The following is a 23304-nucleotide window of genomic DNA, read 5'->3' as shown; positions in this document are numbered from 1 at the left end:
GTATTCCCCTTAGCGGAGTTCGGGCTGAACTTTATTGAATTTGTTCCGAGACGTTCGCAGTCGGGACTCGAATGCAGTACTTTTGTCAGGTGATCGTGATTTGAATGCGACTTCACTTCGTTAGACATAGTTTAAAGACAAATTTTAATGTACTATTTGTTTGAAAATCCATTTTCGTGAGCGGTTTACAAAATTCAATACTTAGTACTTAAATTCCATAATGTTATATAGAAGGTATAACGTTTCAATCATTGGACTTTGGAGCATTCGTCAAATTACTTTGCCATTCTGAAGTTGGCGACTGAGCGACTCTCAAAAAGACTGGCTGGAATGTATTGTAGTATATTTTAAGGTACCAGGTTATCATTAGCAATATCTAACATTAAGTAGATTTTCTATAAAAAAAGATGTCGTCAGTGATTTCTGCTAAGCGGGACCTACTGCACGTACCCGGGTGGAGTAGTTCCAGCGAAGTCGAACGAATTCAAGGAAGCAAACAAACAAACTCTTCAGTTTGAGATAATTTTTTTCTGACTTATATTACATTTAATTAACACATTATTTACACCTAATATCTAAATTTTAAAAAATAGTACTTAGGTAAATATAGAGTAGTCATTTGCTGCATCCGATCGGACTGTACAGTTTATTTATCATTGCGTATCTAAAGCTTTTTGATCACACATCTTGAATATTCTATCGTCACCAGTAGCCAACTTGAGATAAGCAAATAATAAAATAAACTAGATCTGATGAAGAGGATAGTTAAGACAAAAAAAATAACAAATGATGTTACAAAATACTGCCTTGTAGTAATAAATTGCAATAAAATTACTTTACTAGTATTCCCAAAAGGCTTTGAAGTGTTGTTTACTAACAAAAGAACAAAGTTACTGATTATATTATCAATCCCACTGCGTAGGAGTTACACTCTTGATAACACGTAACTTTTAATTCTATCATGATTTTGTTATGATGTCAAAACTTAACTAGAGAAACTTAGAAACAATTGTCATTTTATGAGAAAACTGAAAATATACCAAAACCTCCTCCGTCTGACAAATAGGTACTAATTCTTTCAAAGAAATTACTTTTTTTCTCAGACTCAAAATGATATACCTAATACTCTCGAGGTTCCACCCATATACTAAACGGGAGAACTATTTCCCTTAGATAATTAATTATATACAAAAGAGGCTCTCTTTTAAAATATTTTTTGAAATCAGTCGAGCAGATCCAGAGATTATCACTACAAACTTCAAAAACTCACAATCTTACGAACTTTACTTGTTTACAATATAAGTAAAGATAAAGAAATAAATATAATCAAAGCAATTAATGAATCAGACTTAAACAATGCTGTAGTAAATAGAAAATTCAAAGGCGAAGCAATTACGGAGGTATCGCGGTAATTTATGACTCCCTCCCAAGAAGCTCTTATCGTGACTACTATTGAGTGTAAGGGAAGTATAAAATTACGTACCGTAGGCCGTAATTTCTTGTTTAGAGACTGTTATGTTGAATTTAATTTTCATGGTGGTTTTATGGTGTAAATAAGCTGGTGTGTTATGTGAAAACACTTTCACCAAAATTGATAGCGACGAAAATGGGAATCATTTTTTATTTCGGTGCATTACTATTAGAAGCAAAACGTCTAAGTCAAAAACAACTTTCTGATGTTATTCCCATTTTATTTGAATCATTTTATCATTCCGCTTCTTTTCCCTCGAATCACCTTTAAAAGTATTTCACGCGACCTTTTCTTTTAGTCCACTCTTTATTTTTTTCCACCCTAAATAATTATTATTCTCCCAATTTTATTTAGGGTCTGCGTATCTTCTTTTCCTATACTTCTCTATCTAACGACATCTCACAAGCAACTTCCTCTCCTGCCATATCATTCACATAAACCATACATCTTTTCATCATCCCCTTTCTTTTCCAAAAATTATTACTAGCTACACACAAACCTCTTAAAAAAACTAATCATCACTTAACGTCCCAGAATTATAATCACAAACAAAATTTAAAATTTTCTACGTCTAAACCTCTTACTAAAATCAATACGACGACCTCGTAGATACGGCACAGTGCGCAAAATATAAATTGGCCTTCATATATTTTAGGGGCACAAAAGTGTTTTGAAAAGTAGTTCGCAGTCACCCTTAATTCCTTTAGTTTTACTGCCTTTTTGGATGGTTTTGGACCTCCGGGCGTTACTATGAAAATACGAATTTACGTTCTCACTTTGATGTACATTGCTGCTTTAGAATCATTTGAATAGATTTTTTTATATTTTTTTTTACGTGCGTTTTTTTGCAGTAGCGAATTTTGGGCAAAGGCCTCCTTTTTCTCACGTTTTTATTTTATTAAAACAATAATTATATGATGAGAAAATAACATGTATCACAGAGTAAAGTAAGATCAGGTTCCATATTCGATCTAATTGTTGTCAATAATGAAATATCTCCATAACACTACAGCTATGAGTGGATTCAGTTACAAAAATTATACAAACATTCAATTTCTTTAAGTCAATTGGACTCGTGGCATATACGCCGAATAAAACGCTGGGATGAAGACGAAGTTTCAAAATTCTTCAATAACATAGTTACAGTCTTTTTTAATTCAAATAAGCACACAACAAATCGTCTAATAGATCTATTAATTAATATTTGCTTAAAACCTTCTTCATCTTAGCCTTTTTTCGTCCATTTTGCTTAAAGGAACTCACATAACCAAAAACATGATTTGGAAAATCCTCATGAAGTAATAATGACGTATGATATTTCAAAAGTCTCGGTGGATTGGAATAACATTGCAACTTGCATTCGATAAATACGGGCTGATCGAAAATTCAGACGACCACTTTGCCAGATTAATATTTTATTTACATTTCATATTTTATATTTAAGTACTTGCATTTCGAATCGGGAGATAAATTAAAAGATACGTGAAATATTTGGCCGTTTTGCAGGATTCCGATGCAACTTTTTATAGTTTTATGAAAACTGCTTCGGTCTAGCGATTTTTTTGAAAAGTTTTCGTTATTTATTTCAACGTAATATACTAATCGTACTTAAACTTCTATATTCCATACCTATTGATTTTATAAGAAAGTGATTTAGTGATTACGTAAGATTAAAATTTTGGACTAAAGACACTAGTCAAAAAACTTAAACAATTTTTCAAAGATAGTTTTTTTCCTTACGAAAAAAAATACGTTCCTAAGAAGCAATGTACACCAAAATATTCCGAAAAACATTTCGAATTTTCATAGTAGTTGCACAAGGGTGTTTTATAAGGGTCTGTTTAGTTAGGCCGACCTTTTTTAGCCTTTCGGGCCCCCAGATAGTTTTAGTTCGGTAGCTGTAAAATTTTCAGAATTGCGTTCGGAAAAGTTAGCAGTAAAAGGGTAGTGTTTTTCGATCCTTTATTAGTTTCGAATATTTTCTGGGTTTGTTTGCGATTTTGTGTAGTGTTTTGTTAATTTGGTTTTGTTATACTTTGGAGTGAATGCTATGTTCCGTGTTCTAGTATTTTACGCGTATGAAGTGTTTTTAAGAAATAAAAGAGTTAAAATAATACATAGGTTTCTTTAGAGATAATTAGAAGTTTATTTCTTTGTGGAGAAAATATGGAGAAAGAAATCTTCAAAGAAAAAAAAAAATACCATGGCGGTACAAATATAACTCCAAACTATTCCTCCATACACCCCCAACTAAAAACTAAGATTAGAACCGAAATTAATTAACCAAACCGTGAAATGAAGTTGAAAAATTGATTAAAACCCCTTCAACCACATTCTGAGGGGGGGAGGGGTTACCACCACGGAACCGTCAAAGTTTCGCGAAGGGGAGAAAAGGGAGGGGGGGCAAAAATGAACCACCGGCACGAAGACGGATCGGGGAAGTTTAAATTTAGAGAATAAATTGTTGGGTTTCTTTCGCTGGGAAATTTATGGAATTTCGTAGTGTTAGGTATTATTTGGGGAAGGGAGAGTCGGGGTGAAGTGTACCTATTTTGTTAAGGTGTGTTATGAAGATTTGTTTATCGTGAATTTATATTGTTGGGTAGGGGGTTAGTCTTGGAGAAAGACAAGCAATATATGTTTTGAATATTATAGTCAAAACTACATATCATCTGTTAAAGAATCGTTTTAAAGCCAGGTTACTCAAGGTTTAGATACAATAGCATTCCCAGAGAAACTCATGCAGTAGGTATTTTGTCATTGTTTTGGCTGGGTTGTTTTTTAAGTTTAAGCAGGTAGTATTAAAGATTTTTTTTCAAAATATTTTTATGAACATTATTTACAAAAAAAAACATTAAAGTATGATCGGGACTTGTGCGCGGAGGCATTCATCCCATTACCTGATAAATGAGCAAAAACACTTTCGGTGTACCTATGGGAGCCCCCAAAATACTCTTTCTTAATCTAGTTTTCAATATTTGTAATAACAGCAACAGAAATACATTACCTGCGATAATTTCAACTGTCTTACTAGGACGGTTCATGAGATACAGCCTAATAACTAATGGATGGACTACGAAATCTAAGTAACAAGGTCCCATTTTACCCTTTAGGTACAGGACCCTAAAAATGGTATGTCAACTGAAATTTTATTTGTATCAAACGTGTACATTTGTTATGTATGGAACATTGTGTAACCTCAGGCATTCAGTTATGACAATATTATGCAGGCGGCTTCATTAGAATTCGGCAGAGCAAGATGGCGTTGAATCACAAGCTGTATCAATGTGACTTAATTGAATCCTCTTGTGTTGTACGATTGATTTTAATTGTTGAAGAATTTTGAGATGAAAAAAGTATTGTAGGAATAAGAAAGAGATAAGTTTTTTTTTTATATTTTTCAAAAAATTAACTGTGTCTGTTTGTCTAAAGCTCTGCTACATAAATAGGTAATACACGCATCACCAGATACTAATAGCGTTGGGAAATATAACAATCGATAAAAAACAGCCAATTGCGATTCGCCAATGTTTCGTACGGCTGTCTATTGAAACGGTCAAAAATCACCTTTGTTGAATTGAAACCTTCGAAATATTTATTTTAGTATTTCTTGTTATAGCAGCAACATGAATACATTACCTGTGACAACTGTATATCTATTGCAGTTAATCAGACAACCGATCAGACAGAGATTATGATCGTGACTCACTTTGTGTGCTCCATTTTTCCCTTTAGGCCAGGAAACCAAAAACAAAAGAACATCCAAAAAAAAAAAAACAAACAAATTCTAAAATACAATTTTATTATACCATTTGCTATACAGTCAGTAGAAGTACAAAGACAAGCGGCAACTTGTGAGAAGTAGCGAGTGGAGAGGCGCTCAGGAAACTCCTGAAACAAAGGAAGGTAATTGAAAATTCTATCAAAACTTGCCACGAACGAAGCCAACGAAGCTAGTTGGAAAGCTAGTGAGTTACTCGGATAGGGATGTGGAAATGTGGAACTGGTATTTTGGACCTGGTGATTTTCGCAGAAGTTCGGTTTTGTGAAAAAAAATGTTAGTGAAATGAGAACATTTGTTAGTTTAGTTCAAATTTTAAATTCAGGCGTCAGAATAAAACGTAGTCATTCTTTTATTTGACAATTAAATAACAAATGATAGCTTTGGTACACTGGGCACATGTTTCTTCGTAATGTAAGTAACTGGACTGCAACTGGTTAATTATTTGACAAAAACAATCGACGATCACTCGCAGGACCGACATTGCAGTATCTTTTATTTATTTATTCTTTTATATTCAGGCAACAATGGCCCATATATATATATACCTTAAAAACGAACATACATACGTTATATAATACAAAATACAAAGTATCGATCAACAACATCGATTTCATTTCCAACCAAGAATCGAACCCCAGACCCAATGCACAAAAGTATTTATTGCGCTATTCAACTGTAAGACCACCGAGACAGTTTTTTTCCAATTACAACAATCTTATGACTATAATTTATAAGAAAATACGTACCTATTATTCCGATCCTATACCAAGAGCGCCCATCACTAGCACTCTATGAACGAATCGGTCCAAAGTTCCGTCTTGCGTCGTGTTTGACAATCAAAAGTTGACGCCGCCATTATTTCGCCAACGTCTTATTCCCAATTCTCCAGCCTTCATTAGACTGCTTAATAAATGGTTTATAATTGAAACTAATTGAGGATTTAATGTAAAAGTAAATGGAACTCTAATTTATGAATTAACTACCAACATGGTTAACCATTACATGTCTCTAGTATATGGGAATGCTCAGTATAATATTCTTTTCATCCCACCATCTCGGAAAGAGCAGTTTTACCCTTTGATATCTGAGCGCAAAAGCCGTTTTTATCCTCTAGAGCGGCAAAGTGATTTGAATTTAGAACATCGTGTGCAATACTCCATTTGTGACATTCTTGATAAGATTTTTCAAACAAATACATATTAAACAAATAAAATACGGCTTAAAATAATTATTCTTATTATTGTTTTTACATAGCTTTTTAACCTCGTTTCATTTTTAAACTGAGTTTTCAAATAAATGAACTTTAATAGGTACTTCTTTTTAATTTGATACTGATATGTGCGCGCCATTTTGTTTTTTGCATTTAGTAATTTCCTCGATGAGGTGGGGTGAAAAGTTACGTGTTGCACTCGAGTGCAAAGATTTTCACCTTGTGCTCTTTTGATTCTAATTATTGAAACACTCGCTACGCTCGTGTTTCAATTTTAGAATCCTTCGCTTGCTCGGTCATCAAAATTGAGCCCGCGGTTAAAAAGCAACTTTGCACTCTTGTATAACAAATAACTATTATACACTACCTAGTACCTACTCTAAATATTCACAAGCGCATTGCAAAAATTTAAGTATTTAAAATATATTTAACCCGATTTAATGTATAAATTGTTGGGATAGCAGTGCAAAACAGTGGCGACACAATAGTTTACCACAATACAAAAATCAAAAATGATCTTATCAATATTACGAAGCCAAAAAGTTGATTGAACTAAACGATTTAAAAAGTATTGATAGTATTAGACAGTTATTAAGAAAGATAATATTATCCGGGTGCGCAGAGTTCCAAAGCAAGTATCTTCCAAACCAAGTATTTAAGGTATACTTACTTGGCTACAAAATTCAAACTTAGATCTTAAAGATCTGGATAGTGAAATATCTCATTCGGAAAATATCTAAATTATCCTTCATTCCAACAATACGTAATAAACAATAGGATACGTGGGAGAAAACGTCTATATAAGATTGTTATTGTAATATTCTAGGAACTAGAAAATTAATTACTTACAAGACGCTTTAAAATTGAAAGACTAATCAAACTAAACTATTTTGCTTTGAAAACAAGATAGGTTATAAGGTTGGAAACTACCGAACAATTATGTAGGTAAAATGTACACTATATTACAATATTATCTTTAGTTTAAAAATGAAACCTCTTCAAGCTGTTTATGATCTACACTTATTCTGTCGGGGCTGCGGGATTGTTTGCGCGAGTTACCGCGGCCCTGATACATATGGCTCCAGAAGGAACATGGTGGGTTTTAGTCAATACTAGCAACCCGCACCGGATTCGCACGGGATGTCAGTATTTCCCCACAATTTAATGGATTTTATTATACATATAAACCTTCCTCTTCAATCACTCTATCTATTGAAAAAACTGCATGAAAATCGGTTGCGCAGTTTTGAAGATTTAAGCGCAAAAAGGGACAGAAAAAGCGACTTTGTTCACGTTGTTATCAGACGATTTCCCAAGTGCCAAAAGAATCTCTATGTTTGATAATTTTCTTTTTGCTACTTCTACTTTTCTTTCTCTCCTAAATTTTATTAAGATCATTGTTTTATATCAAACATTAAAATGCAGGTCTGTGTGGTATCTTAATTGATGCATTGTACTCACAAGACTACAAAAAATCAAAAACATTTTTAACTTATCAAACCAACTTCAAAATCAACACAATCTGTATACGTATACAATAAATATAATATTAATACGTCTGTGTTCGCAATACAAGCGTTTCAAACGAGGTACAGCTAATTTAAATTTCTATTAAAACTTAGCAGTCGCGGCCCGTACTGTCAAAGGCAATCACAAATGTTTTATGTATACAATAACGCTCTTGTTATATGTGTGGGTGCGGCTTTATGATCGTACTGCAAGATTTTGAAAAAAGAACACTCATTTATGTACCTATATAGTAAAGTACGGACGCGGCATAATGATCATGTATCAAGATTTTGAAAGAAAGAAAGAAAGAAACATTTATTTGTCGGAATATGGGTACAAATCAGTAAAGAATACCTACTCATTTATGCATCTATACAATAACGCTCTCGTTATGTGTGGGTGCGGCTTTATGATCGTACAACAAGATTTTGAAAAAAGAACACTAGTTCATGTACGTGTACCTAATGTACCGAATGACTAGGCGGTATGGTCGAAAGACTTTAGCCTTTTTACGGCCAGTTTCTTCATCAAAAGTTAAAGTCAAAATAATGTCTAAAGTAAAAGTAACGGTCAAATTCGTTCTTTCAAGGCTAAAGTGACAGCAAAACTAATAGAAAAATTGAATTTGACCGTTACTTTTACTTTAGACATTACTTTGACTTTTACTTTGGCTTTAACTTTTGATGAAGAAACTGGCTGTTAGCCAACTAGAATAATAACATAATTTGAATGTTTTTTCCTTATGAATTTTCAGGTTCATTTTTCAAAGTAAACAGACTATGTTTTAACAAAAACAGACATCTGTATTGACGGTTATATTCATACTTAGGTCTTATATAAATAAGGTACTTATTTGGTGTAAAAATACTATACATCCGAAAGGCTTTTACCGAATCTCAATTTTCCGATTTTCATAATTCTGAAGAATCGTAATGATGATTGCTAAAATCTCAAAACTGGGGGTATTTTCGAAATTCACAAGCTTAGTAAAAGTTTATGGATAAAGTTTAGTTTAACTAGTTTAAGTTAAATATTTGTTGTATATGTACTCCATTTTCCAGATGATGATGATTGATGACTCCATTTTGGAACATGCTTAGCAACTACTTTTATAAAATTAAAAGTTGATAGTGCTTTCTGCTAAGTACCTAGGTACATGTTTTTCTCAAAATTATTTGTATAAACTCGATTACTAGTTTCTTAAAATAGACATAAGTAAGAAATATCTATGAATTGTATTTATCTAAAATTACCAATATCACTAGAAAATCCAAAATCGATACGAATTAAAAAGCCCTTTAATTGAATTTTCGAGAACTTCAAACGACTTTTAAGTCTCTTGAAAATCGACTTCGTATACCTATTTGAAGTTTTAATGAGTTTTCTTTACGCAAGTACGTTTTACTTGAAAACTTGAACTTAAGTTTAAGTTAAGAGTAAATAAATTAAAATTCTTTGAATTTTCAGGCTCAAGTTTTAATACAATTTACATATGTGATGATTTTGAAGTTGTTGATTACGAAGCTCTACTTGAATGTGCTAATAATATAATTATCGCACATTATGACCTGTAGGAGTATCTACATTAACTCAGTAGTGGTATAGTAGGTAGATATTATCTTACGCTAACAAAATATAAGGAGCGACTTTAGATATTACAAAACATAATTGATTTTGATTTTGCGACGACCTCGATGGCGCAATGGTCACCATGCCGGACTGCCGAACCTGAGGTCCCGGGTTCGATTCTCGGTTCGGTCGACATTTGTGTGATGAGCATGCTTGTTGGCCGTGGTCTGGGTGTTATGATATGTATTTATAAATATGTATATATGTAGCTATATGTAGTTTATCAGTTGTGTTAGCACCCATAACACAAGTTAATTAATAACTTAACGTGGGGCTAACCGATCGTGCGTGAAAAATGTCCGGGCATTATTTATTTATTTATTTTCAATATTGAACCCTACTTTGAGGCCCGTAGAATTTTGATTATCTTGAATGTTGTTTTTATTAATAACAAAACATAAACATGAGTACATCGATACGGAAGACCTAAAAACGCCGTTTAGCCGACTGTTCATTTCTACTCAAACTGCTGTCAAATGAAATTGACTGCCCTAATTTATTGCAAAAACTTAATTTCTCTGTTCCTCAAAAATCTGTTAGGCTTAACCCACCTATATCAGTCCCATTGTCATCTTCGAACTATAGGCAGAATACATATATGTTGCGAGCGAGCAAGGATTTTATCAAATTGTGTAAAGAGTACTCTTTTGACCCATTCAATACCAAGAGTGCTGTGGTTCGTAGGCAACTAAATCACGATTTTTTCAAAATTTAACTTTGCAGTATGTAACTATAATTTTAATACCTCATAGACCAGCTGATTACCTAGCTTTAAGCGTGTTATTCCATTATTATCCGTGAAAACCTATAATTGGCTTTCTGTTTCTTTATATATGTCTACAACATTGTTTTGTATAGCCGTTGGTTTTCCAATAAGTAAATAAATAAATAAACAAAACTAAAAAAAAGTTAACCCTCTGATCACTCAGGTTAGGTCATAAATTCATAATTGAATATCAATATTCGCAAATCCAAAAGCTGCAATGCTGAATACCGAACTACGTACTACGTACGACTACTCAGTACGTTACTACATGCAGAGTAGCATAATATGAAAAACTAACCACCACCACTAAAAAGGTTCGTCCCAAAAAAACGATTTATACAACAAACAAATAACACACACATGCAAAAAATAATAACACACATAAGCAAATAGCGTATACATGTTCAGTACCGCGGCGCCGCTCGCACTTATAACTCTTGGTCCGCCTTACACCTCCTCCACTTCCCCTCCCCTCCCCCAAGACGCGGAATATTTACATAAATTTACAAATTTCGCGGCGAAATAAAATTTTGTAGGGCTGTCACGGCATGGAAATTATAAGTCAGTAAGATATTTTTATGGTTCACGTACTTTTTTACTAGTCCATTTCACATGAAAAATTATTTACATCGATGAAAACTACATGAAAATCCATCAAGATCTAGTAAACTCAATATTATGTGACCATTTCAAGTGGCTGTCTTTCTGGCATGGGATCTCCTGAAAATATTCATTTTGTGTTGCATTAACAATGTCAGAAAATTACATAATACCTATGTAAAAGCAAAATTCAAATACTTACTATTTAGGTTCATGAGATACACCGTAGTTACAAAGGGACAGACGGACAGCAAATAGGGTCCCATTTTACCGCTTGGGTTCGGAAACTACAAATACTTGTCAGTTATAGACAGTATTCAGGACCTTATTTAATAGTTTTCTTTATTCTATGTTCAAAAATGTTTTCTACTTCTCCTAATTCTCTTTCCCAGAAACTACAAAAAATAAAAATGGTATTTATGTAAATACGCGCAGCCCTATAACTAGAGCATAGTTGTCGGGTCGCCCCCCAGGTAGTCAGGAGGCGAGAGGGGGGGGGCGTCGTTTTTCATGTTTAATTTTAACTTTGCAAAACCGGCGTTTTAATAAGCACCGGTCGTCTTTCGCGTTCAGAATTTTATGCTTTGCAAGCAACCTTTTCGTTTCAAATGAGAATTCTCGTTTTTAGTTTTAATGCCGCATGAGAGACGTCAGTTTTATTGTGTTATAATTAGTTTTGGGTTGCCGTGTAATAAATTCTTTTTAGTTATTTTTTTATTGTTGGTGATACAAAACCGTTTCGTGTTGCTATCTGAGGGTTGAGATTTTTTTTGGGGAAAACTGTGTTTTGTATCTGTTTTATTTTTGAGCGTTTAGTAGGTTCTCTGTGATAATTATGACGTAGTTTTTGGTCGGTCCGTTTCTGTAAGGTACCATTAGGTTTGGTTTTCAATGAATGCTTCTTTCAAAAATAATCATAGTTATGTTTTTTTGGTAATTGTAATAAGTTCCAATAAAATTTCCAATTCCAATAATAAACACAAACAAAATATAAAGATATTTTTTATCCAAAAACAAAATACATCAATCCTTTAAGTAACGATCTTCGCAATACCTAACGCAACCGAGATTACAATTAAAATAACTAAATACATTAATACCGCAAGGCCTAAGCAGCTAAGCTGAGCAGTAAAACAAGGAACGGAATATTAAAACCGGAGGCACCAACGAAAGCCATTAAAATGCGTAATTGCTGGATTAAAGCGCCCAAGATTCCTCTATTTGCCTCACAATTCCGGTACAAACTACCATACCTTCGAAACACAGTCTAAAAAACCACCCTTAATTTTCTTACCACACTGCAAAATTTCAACTAAGTTCCAACTACATTTTCTTACTCTGTACCATGTCCAAGATGGCGCGCGTTCCTAATTTGAACTTCGATTCAACGCGACGTGCCGTACATACGTCATGAGCGCGGTCTCAAGATTAGGCGATTTACATCGGCTTTTTCGTATTTCGAACGCACGATGGTGGTTGAATCGTTTTATGCCTTTGCCTTGAATATAAATGCGTTTAGTAATTTAAATGTGGAACGTGGTGATTTCTTTTTAATTAGATTGTTTTAACTGGGATTAGTTGAGGTTTTTTGGGGATGGTTTTTAGGTGAAACCTTTATGGTTCATACATACTAATTTTTTTAAGTCTCTACAGAGGTACAATGCACTATAGGATGTCATCAAATTCTATGTATTGGGCCGTTTAGGCATTGCACTATGAGCACCAAAAATTTTAATGCCATAATATGTCAATATTTTTCAGCCAATGGTTTTGGAAGGATGATTCATTCAAAATATTTTTTTGAAAATAACTAATTACAATATAACATCAGATAAAAGGCAAATATTGTCATAAAAATACATTTGAATGCCATCCTAAGTGCCTATTTTCGTAGCCAGTTTTTTTTAATCTGACCCAAAACGGTTTTATCTTATAAAATATTTATCAACAAAAAAAATCGCTAAAACAAAAGCATAGGTAATAGAAAAACTAAACACTAATAAAAGCGGGGTAGTAAAAACTTTCGCACCCCACTGGGCGGAGAAACACCCCCTAAATACATCTATAAATCTATATGACGTCATTAAGAAAACGGAGGCGCACGTCTTGCGTATACCCGTCTCCCTCATACCCACGCAAATACAAAGCAAAGAAAGAGATAGACAATGTCTTAGTAAAGAACAGCGGTTTCTCCCTCTCTCCCTTACAATGGTGAAAAGACGCCGAAAATTAAATAATACTTTGTCGTTTAAATTGAAAAGGGGGGGCGAGGGTGGTAGTTTGGAAAATTTTGGGGGGTAAGAGGTAAAAAGGTATTGATTTTAGAAGATTAGTCGTGACTATTGTCGGCCTTTATTTTGCGGTTATAGTTCGGTTTTGGTATTTTGAAGATTATGAATTTGCATTTAAGTTTCTTCTTTGATCTGTTAAGGAAATGTTTGGTGGTTTCTGAAACATAATTTTTGGTCTTCTAACATTTATTATAACTAATACAATCTAATAAATAAACTTTACGAGGTAACACATTTTAGAATTTTTAAAAGAACTTAAAAAAAGTACCAGGTGTCTTTATTACTGTTATTTAATACCTAAGATATGACTAAAACTATCGGTTTCCTGAGTACCGAATGGTACCTGTTTTTATTTTGAATATGTGGGCTCTCTAAAAATAACTATAAGTTTGAGGTTTCCTAGGTTACAAAAACGAACGTACAAGAACGAACCGTAAACATACCTATAATTATTACATATATAGTCTTAAAAATTTAGCAAAATACAACTAAATAATAAATAACTGAAGTAGTAATTAAATAGAGACTACCGTTACCGTTTCAATTCGAATACAATTTGATTCGGAATGTGAAATAATCGACGCTGAGTATCGAGTAGTATTTGTGCTGTTTGTGAGCTAAATACATTCTCAAGACATTATATTTATTCTATCAACTAATTTATAAACTCTTAGCTTGAATGGTACCTAATACTGTACACTAAATATAATTGCATACTTTTCACAGTTAATTTACTGTCTTGGTATCATTTAAGTATCGAATGCCTTGTTAAGGTCAACAAAGGCCGTTAGCAGAGGTGTTCTTTGTTCCCTACACTTTTCTTGAAGTTGCCGGAATGTGTCTGCTAACGGCCTTTGTTGACCTTAACAAGGCATTCGATACTGTGAGCAGGGAGGGACTATACGCTGTGCTGCAGAGGATTGGCTGTCCACCGAAGCTGTTAAACCTAATAAGGCTTTTCCATGAAGACATGAAAGCCTCTGTTGTTTTTAAGGGCAATACATCTGACCCGTTTGACATGAGAAGAGGGGTCCGGCAGGGTTGTGTACTAGCACCAACGCTGTTCGGTATATTTTTCTCTGTACTCCTCAAAGTTGCGTTCGGAGATAATCAACAAGGCATACACCTTCACACCAGGGTGGATGGTAAGCTCTTCAATATTTCGCTCCTTAAATCCAAAAAACATCGCCAGGATATTATCGTTGATAGCTTACTGTTTGCGGATGATGCAGCATTTGTTGCTTCAAGCCCATCGCAACTTCAGGAAATGCTGGATAGGTTTAATAAAGCTTGTAAGCAATTCTCTATGTCAATCAACGAAAGGAAGACGGTAATTATGACGCAAGGGATTACTGAGATACCCACAATCTCACTGGATGGTTCACCACTGGAGGTTGTTGAAAACTTCTGCTACCTGGGATCCACAGTCACAAATAACCTTTGCCTGGACGCCGAAATAAACAGCCGCATCGGTAAGGCCTCTACGATGTTCGGGAAGCTGAGCGCAAGAGTTTGGCACAACAAATATCTAACAGTTAAGACTAAGATTATTATCTACCAGACATGCATCTTATCCATACTCTTGTATGGCGCGGAGACCTGGACATCGTATGCTAAACAGGAGCGGAGATTAAACAACTTCCATATGCGCTGTCTCCGGCGCATTTTGGATATTTCTTGGAAGGATCGAGTAACAAACGAGAAGGTGCTTAGTATGGCGTGCATACCTAGCATAACCGCACTTCTTAAACAAAGAAGATTGCGCTGGCTAGGGCATGTGCAGCGGATGGAACCTTCTCGTTTGCCAAGACAAACTCTCCTCGGCCAAATATCAGATGCCAAGCGACCAGTTGGGCGGCCATTGTTGCGATTTAAAGATAGCGTTAAACGCGACATGGTATCGTTTAAAATCGACCCGAACATCTGGGAAAAACTCTCTGATGACCGTGATAGTTGGAGGAAAAAAATATCCGATGGAGTGGTCGCGCATGACAGTGCCTGGTTCGATCTGCTCTCCAAAAAACGCGATCTACGTCACCAACGAATGGCACAGCCTCCAACATCACCAGGAACTCAATTCGTCTGCGGACGTTGCGACCGGCGATGTCGCTCCCGTATAGGCCTTGTTAGCCATCAGCGCAAGTGCCAAAGCCAAACCACCTGAAACGGATGCAGCTTTAATCATCTTTTATAGATGTTATCAGGCCATAGTAGTAGTGGTATCATTTAAATTAAATGTGTTTCGCAATGAAAAAATATGACTTTATTCTGTTCTCATAATTATTACTATATGGAAAATTAGTCCAAAACAAAAACTAATCGTATTTATCATATTTCTCTAAAGCAAGCAAGAAAACAAAAATCAATAATAAAATAATCAAAACATCGATAATAAAAAAATCCAGTCATATTTTATTCGTTTTTATTCAAATAAAAAATAAAATCAAATTCATTTCAAAATTTATATTACAGGACTCACTGAGATCTTCAGAAATCATCTTCATCTGTAGCATAATCAAATATGAAAAAAATACTGCTGAGATGAACTACGCACCACATTTATTTAAGAAGAAATTTGTCAGCAGATTGATCTGCACTTCAAGATGGAAAAAATCTTCATAATAGGTACTGATAAAAGGTGGGTATTATGTTTACATGTACCTATGTTTTTTATACCCACATTCTCTATTTCTTTTATGTTGTATGAAAAAATCATAAAATATAATCACCTTCTTAAGATCAAACCCACATTGCAATAATTAGTTGGCCGATAGATTGATAAGGCTCATAATTCAGCAGAGAGATGAATGGTAGTGCACATTACTACTACTACTCCTGTCTTTATATCAATGTTATTTGGAATTTGTACCTACTTCCAAATGCATTTTGAGTTTCGTAGTCACAAGTGTTAGTAATCCTGGGTTCGATTTTGCGGACAAGTAAATTCAATGTTAAGAAAGGCCATATACGAATTAATACATGTCCATGTATTAAGAAAGATCATCAGTAGAATACCAAAAAGGTCTAGCTTAGTGTCTTAGCAACAAACTTGCCAAATAAAATACTCTCTCCAGACCCTCAATTTCACTACATTGATTGTAAGCACATACCATAAACGAGAAAAATAATACGACGCATTTATTTCCCTTGCAAAAATAAAAACAAAACAACATCTCTTTACCAGTCAACCCTACGCGTCTTAGATATTCTATCTAACTCCAGAAAATGTCATACCATTTTAATTATACTACGGAACGGCATAAAAGCAGTTTATCGCGAAGGGGTGGGGGGACTGCCCACCCTAAGGGTGCGGAAGGGGGCAAGAAGCAGAGATTTTATAGCCCAGCACCGTCGCAACGCTTTTAATGGCTTATTTGCCCAGCCTTTGTGGGGTTACATGCCACCCCGGGCTTTTGTATTGCTGATTTTGTTCCAAATGATAGCGGTTCGATAGTGACGTCCTAGGTTTTTAGGGTTGAATAGAGATATTTTGTCTTATCGGTTAGCTTACACTATAAAGATGAGGATTTGAAACGAACCTCTTTTATAGAGACGTCTAACAATTTTACTGCACCTGAAAATATGTACTTATTAAGAAACTTTTTGAAAAAATATATCGTAACATATTTTTTATATTAGGTTTGTATAATTACATAAAATAAATGTGGATAAATATGACAACAGTTGAACAGAATATTATAAACAGGTATTGATACAATTCTGAATTAAATAAAAAAATACTATTAATACCAGTCAAAAGCCACCTGGTATGGAATACCATACAGACTTCTTAAAACCAATAATATCAATGACCAAACAAGTTCTTTTCAAAGCACTTAAACTAGTTTGTCCAACGGGTCTAGTTGACCAAATGGCCAACTTTCCAGTTTCACGTTTTTGTCATCAAAAGTGAAGGGTTGAAACCGTTGGATTGATACAAATTCAAAAATGGAAACCGGTTCGAATAGTGTTCGAATTACGATTTCTGAATTTGAAACTTGATTTTCTTGTTGTTATTTTGTGCCTGATACACGTGTTCGTCGAACGAGGTTAATAATAATGAAAAATAGTTGAAAAATATTAAAGAGTATTAATATACTCTTTAGTATGAATTTATAGAGATTAATGCTATTGTAAACTGTTGCCATAAAAAAAATATGATCTAAAATATTATTATAATATTTCTGGTTTTATTTAATTAAAAAAATATTTAGTTTAAAATCTGGGTGGATAGACGGTTTCGAAAAGAACATAATGGTTATCTCCGAACGGCTGAAGTACTTACTAGAATAAATAATATAAAAAATTATAGTTATTGTGTACATAGCGTTCATTATTTCAATCACAATATCCATATTATTAGAAGCTACAATCTCTAATAATTAAAGACAAAATCACATTTTTGAGACTAAAACATACATTAGGTGGGTATTTTAAATGAAAGTTCTCGTCAAAAACATTTCCAAAACAACGATGAAAGACAGCAGATATTCAAATAGGTATTATTCACAAGAAACCGTTAATTAACGCGATGATCAAAGAAGCTGAGTACAGCCATTGTGCCGACTTCCTGCAGCGAGCCACGCGCATACATGTGCTAGTGAATATTCTGGACTTGTATACGAGTATACATTTTACGAGTTGTTTGAACATGGGAGTTTTCTGGGGTATTTCGGTAAAAATGGTTGATAAAGTGGTTAGGCTAGAATTTTTCAATTCAATTCAATTCTTTATTTGCGTTCCATATATGTATTTTTCGTAGATATAGACAATTTTGTTGTAACTTCTAATTTTTTCGTGTAGGTATTTTGGTGTCAGAAAAGATAAGAAAGTCGATTTGTAGATATCGTATTTATTTAGGAAGGTTGTGTTAAATCATATTCATGGAGTTGAGTGCAAGATTAATCCCGCATAATAAATAAATAGAGCTCGTAATAAACAAATAAATAGCCTCCAAACGTATAAATATAACAACACAACACTAACTCATAAACACACTTACACCATTCTCCTCAACCTACGAAACGCGCCGTTCGCCATCTTGAAGGAAAACACAAAGATGCTGAATGGTGAAATTTTCTTGTGTAATTTTCACGCTTTTCCACCCTTACGCCCCCTCTCCCCCACCCCGAGGCAATTTGCGAAACCCCCTGTATACTCCGAACCTTCGTATCCCCATTTAGAAAAAGACGAACACCCTATACATTTTAAAGGTAAGCAAGGATCAAGATATATTGGTCCGACTATGTTTAGCAGCCTTAAATTCGTATTCACACAAGTGTAAGTTTTTAATTGATTTATAATTAATTATAGTTGATTATTGTGCTTCCTTTTGTTTTAGTTATTACGGGAGAACTGTAAAATGTACGTTTTGTTTATTCTTTTATTATTTTTAGGAGCAGCGTAGGTTGGAATTCTTTTATATCACAGTACATAATGTAAATTAAAGTCAGAAAGTAATGTATTTATATGCAAATTACTAAAGATAGTCAAAGTTGTGTTCGTCACTAGAAAGAGATTTTAGAGGCTCTTTCGAATTAATAATAAAAATATAACATTAGTGAATAAGAAATAGCATAAGTAAATAAATAAAAAAACTATTTTACCTGTTCGATATATTATCATACATAACTAAAACTGTAGCAACGAATAAAATTCCACTTTCCTTAAAGAACTCAATTCCAAGACCAAGAAAACATAATAAACGAGGCAATTATAACTTGAAAACTCCTCATAATCACGAACATTCCTGGAAATTCATATATAAACAATATACGGTACATATATTATATAATTCACGGTATATTTTCGGTTGCAAGATGGGGTCGGGATCGCGAGCAAGTCCTACAAGAAAATTAGTTATTAAAATTTCACTGACGCTCCAAAATTTATCTCAGGCGCGGTGTAGTAGGATACAGTAGTTTTGATACTTGGTGTTACGTAATTCTTGAGATTTTCTCGATTATTCATAGTGGTTTTTCTATTACAGGTGTCAATGTTACGACTTGATCCAGCAAAAGGTACAAGCATCAAGATTTTCGGAACGGACCGGAGACTAAAGAAAATAGCAACTTCAAAAATGGAACTATTTTGTAACCATTTTCATTTAATAATTGTACTTATCTCCATCCTTGTTCTTAGTTTCCAGAACATATTCTACTTAGCGAGCCCACTAAAAAGCTTCTTCTTTACGATTATTAATACTCCTTAATATGAAACAAAAATAAATCCAAACTGAGGTGACAGATATTGAATGATAAAAAGTTTACCTTTTGGTCAGTCAAACCAAACCCTTCACCAAAATCTACATTAATAACAAAACTAGAATTATCATAAAAGATAAACCCTTGTCCATTGTGGGAACAAAAACAAGTTTTTCTAGTAATATCAGTTATTTCTTGCAAGAAACAGGTTTTTAAATAACAATAGAGGGGTCGTTTTGACCCCAAGACGTTACCGGACAGTGGTCAGCGCGTGGGAAAGGGTTAATCTTAGAGGGTTGGGGTAACACTGAGCTAATTTTGTAAGATTGTGTTAAGGTCAAATCTGGTTTTAGCTATTTGTAATGTAGATTAAGTTAACTGGCTGTGAAAATAATTTTAAACAGAAAAAAAAACACACATAAATTGTTCACATTGGTCATTGCGTTTCAACTGTCGTCAATATTCCAATGAAAACAACTTTAAAATTAATACCTGTAATAAATGAAAAAATCGAATATTTTATATACAAATAAAGACCAACCTATTTCCACCATTCAATTTTCATTTTAACCATGTTTTTTTTTTATTATCCTTTGCTCATTCTAATCATTCATCACTATGATCATCATACCACTAAATAGGTTATCACCACAGCAATTCTTTCTTTACAAAATTTCCCCCTTAATTAGGGGTAATAAATTAAAGTTCAAGTATCAACTTTGTTCGTGCGCACTACATACCGAAGACGCTGTTAAAGTTTTCCGTGCTACTTTCGCGGCTGTGCAGAAAGTTGTGCCAGGGCTCATTACGGAGAACCTAAAGGGTGTTGCACACTTATGTTATAGACGCTACCGTTGAAATCTGATATATCTGAGGACGCTACGATCTTGTACAGAGAATCTCTTTGCTATTATTTAGTTAACTGTCGCTTTGCTCTAGTGATTGGCAAGCGTGACGGCTGTGCATCGGGTTTCAGGTTCGGTTTCCAGGTCAAATTGCATTGTAAATTTTAAATAATACAGTAGCCCGTTTAGAAGTTGGTGTTGATGTATCGTACATCGACGAGCACGTAAATTTCAGCCCTAGGACCGATTTGTCTCCGGTCGTGTTCGGTTGCCGTCCAAGGAGAGTGACAGAATAAAGAGTATACTTCAAATTTTTACGGCATTTTGAGTTTGATTTTTTTGAGGTTTTGACAGCCGTAAGAACTGATCGTTTACCACTTTCACAGCTTAACTTAGCTAACTCACTAGTTGAAAATATAACAATAAAGAACTAAAATAAACATTCCTCCTTTAAATAAGTAATAAGGAACATGAACATTACAATAAAATTGCACATTTTCATTTTCCTCAATCAATGCGATTTCACCCCTAAAAACGCAGCGTCTCAATCCGTTGAATGTGGAGGTGCTCTAAAATTCCTCGCTTCGCCACCCTGAGGCGTTTATATAATATCTAACAGATAAGTTCCCGCTATATACCGTATTGACAGCGTTAATATTTATTACGCCATTGTTATCTAGGAGGCAGCATATAACTTAGATCAACAATGTAATAGCTTCATTAGGGGTGTTTTGTTTAAAAAGTATTTATAGTAGGAAGTAAATTTCAGTCTTTATTTTCTAAAAAATCTATCGATATAACCACAGTCTCAAATGATGGAATCATTAGACTCGAATATACCGTTTATGTTATCGATTGGTGAATACGTCAAATGTTTTTATTATATCATGCTGTTAACAAACCATGAAACAGTTCTTTTAGGTACCTTAAATAAGTGGTTTCAAACAATTCTAGCAGTATATGCCCATTTTCAGATATGTAGATACCCACCTGTTCCATGGTACCTGTTCTAACTTCAGCAATAGGTATATGGTCCCTTTTCAGGTATGTTCCGATACTTGTTCCCTGGTCTGCTCTTTCCTTCAGTCATAAGAAAAACCACGCTAAATCTATGCAATATAAATACAAGTCAGTTGGTATTTTGTGTAAGGTTTTTTTTTTCATAATCATCGTCATTTTATAATTATTTTAGTAAGGGAGCTTTAACATAAATATTTGATCTGAACCGATTTATCTGAAACTTTGATGCAAATGCAGGAATGTGGGAAGAACTAGTTCACATGTGGGTATTTAAACATATGACTATAAGTTTATCTACCCCAATAGATATTGCTAGGTCATCGCCTTCAAGCTCAATTACACACCCCAAAGCCTTTTAACTATAACTACTCGAACGATTTCTATACATTTGAAGAGAATTTAATTTTTTGTAGTCGAAGACAATGATAGTTCAAAATTAAAACAAAAGAATTTTGAGATTATCTGTTGCATGTTTGTAATTTGAAGCATCTTTGTTTCAATTTAAATTAAATACATACCTATTGTTTCCGAGGTTTTTATTGTTACCTATTGTATTGTGTTGAGTCGTGGTGGCCTAGTGGGTAAAGGACCAACCTCAAGTACGAGGGCGCGGGTTCGATCCCAGGTCAGGCAAGTACCAATGCAACTTTTCTAAGTTTGTATGTACTTTCTAAGTATATCTTAGACACCATTGGCTGTGTTTCGGATGGCACGTTAAACTGTAGGTCCCGGCTGTCATTGAACATCCTTGGCAGTCGTTACGGGTAGTCAGAAGCCAGTAAGTCTGACACCAGTCTAACCAAGGGGTATCGGGTTGCCCGGGATACTGGGTTGAGGAGGCCAGATAGGCAGTCGCTTCTTGTAAAGCACTGGTACTCAGCTGAATCCGGTTAGACTGGAAGCCGACCCCAACATGATTGGGAAAAGGCTCGGAGGATGACCTATTGTTTCCATTGTGAATATTCAATGACAGCAATTAATACGAAAAAATATCATTACTGATCGTCAGGATTATTCAATCTGACGTTTTTGTTTTTCAATATTTATACACGATATGTACATTCCATCAATCATATTATGTGTTCATCTTTTCTAGATTATAATATCCATCTTTTACCTAATCTGGCGTTTCACTCAATAATAAAATACCTACTTATATTTACTTTCATTTGTGACATATATCGTAAAAGTAAGTCATATTACTCAAAAGAAAATCGATGTGAAATACAAGGTATGAGCAAAACATATAAACATATGAATTGAGAACCTCTCTCTTGTCAATTAAAAACAAAAGCCAACCAAACGCCAAAAAGAGCTTTAATTAAAAAACAGCACCTATATACCTAAACAAAAAACTAATCGCCAAGACGTACCGGTCCGCCCCACCCTACCTCCCCCGCCCCACTTTGCCCCAAGTCCCGCGAACGCCCCATTTATCCACATTAATATAACTTGACTCGTGATAAATTGCTACAGAACCCGGCCTACGTTTTCTTAGACGAATTTTGTGGGTAGCTACAGCGTGTTCAGTTTTGGAAAATTGTTTTACGGTTATAGTGGTTATGTAATTGATTTTGCGCTTTTATTAATAGTTGGGAATTATTTTTATGTTTTGTTTATACAAAATTCATTGGGATTTTTGATAAAACAGTATACCTCTATAGTACACCAGTTTGCTGGGGAGTTCGTTCCACCATTTTTTCTTTCCGATGAAACCATATAAGAAGTGGAAGTTTTTGGGGGCTGTCTATTGTAAACTTGATCTTCAAAAAGTGCTAATTTTCAGCCTGCTTTGAATACATGAGGTTTTAATTTTGTCCACTATCCATTGGCAAAGAAATTTGATTTATCTCGACATTTACTGTAAAAAAATGTATTATATCTACATTTTCTTACAACTATATAATAAATCTAAAACTATGCTGTAAAGTCCGACAATTTACAAATTGGACTACGTTAATTAAAAAATCCGACAG

At 34.3% G+C, this 23304-nt stretch overlaps 1 protein-coding gene across 1 annotated transcript; it reads left to right on the top strand.

The window, feature by feature from the left end:
- Positions 1–14095: 14095 nt before the first annotated feature.
- On the top strand, positions 14096–15424 carry LOC124642694. Its single transcript, XM_047181295.1, has one exon. The coding sequence runs from the start codon at positions 14096–14098 to the stop codon at positions 15422–15424; it is 1329 nt and encodes a 442-aa protein (XP_047037251.1).
- Positions 15425–23304: the final 7880 nt, after the last annotated feature.

This window comes from Helicoverpa zea, chromosome 25, assembly GCF_022581195.2.
Source record: "Helicoverpa zea isolate HzStark_Cry1AcR chromosome 25, ilHelZeax1.1, whole genome shotgun sequence".
Classification (NCBI taxonomy): Eukaryota; Metazoa; Arthropoda; class Insecta; order Lepidoptera; family Noctuidae; genus Helicoverpa; species Helicoverpa zea.
This window is presented reverse-complemented; position numbering and strand designations above follow the sequence as displayed.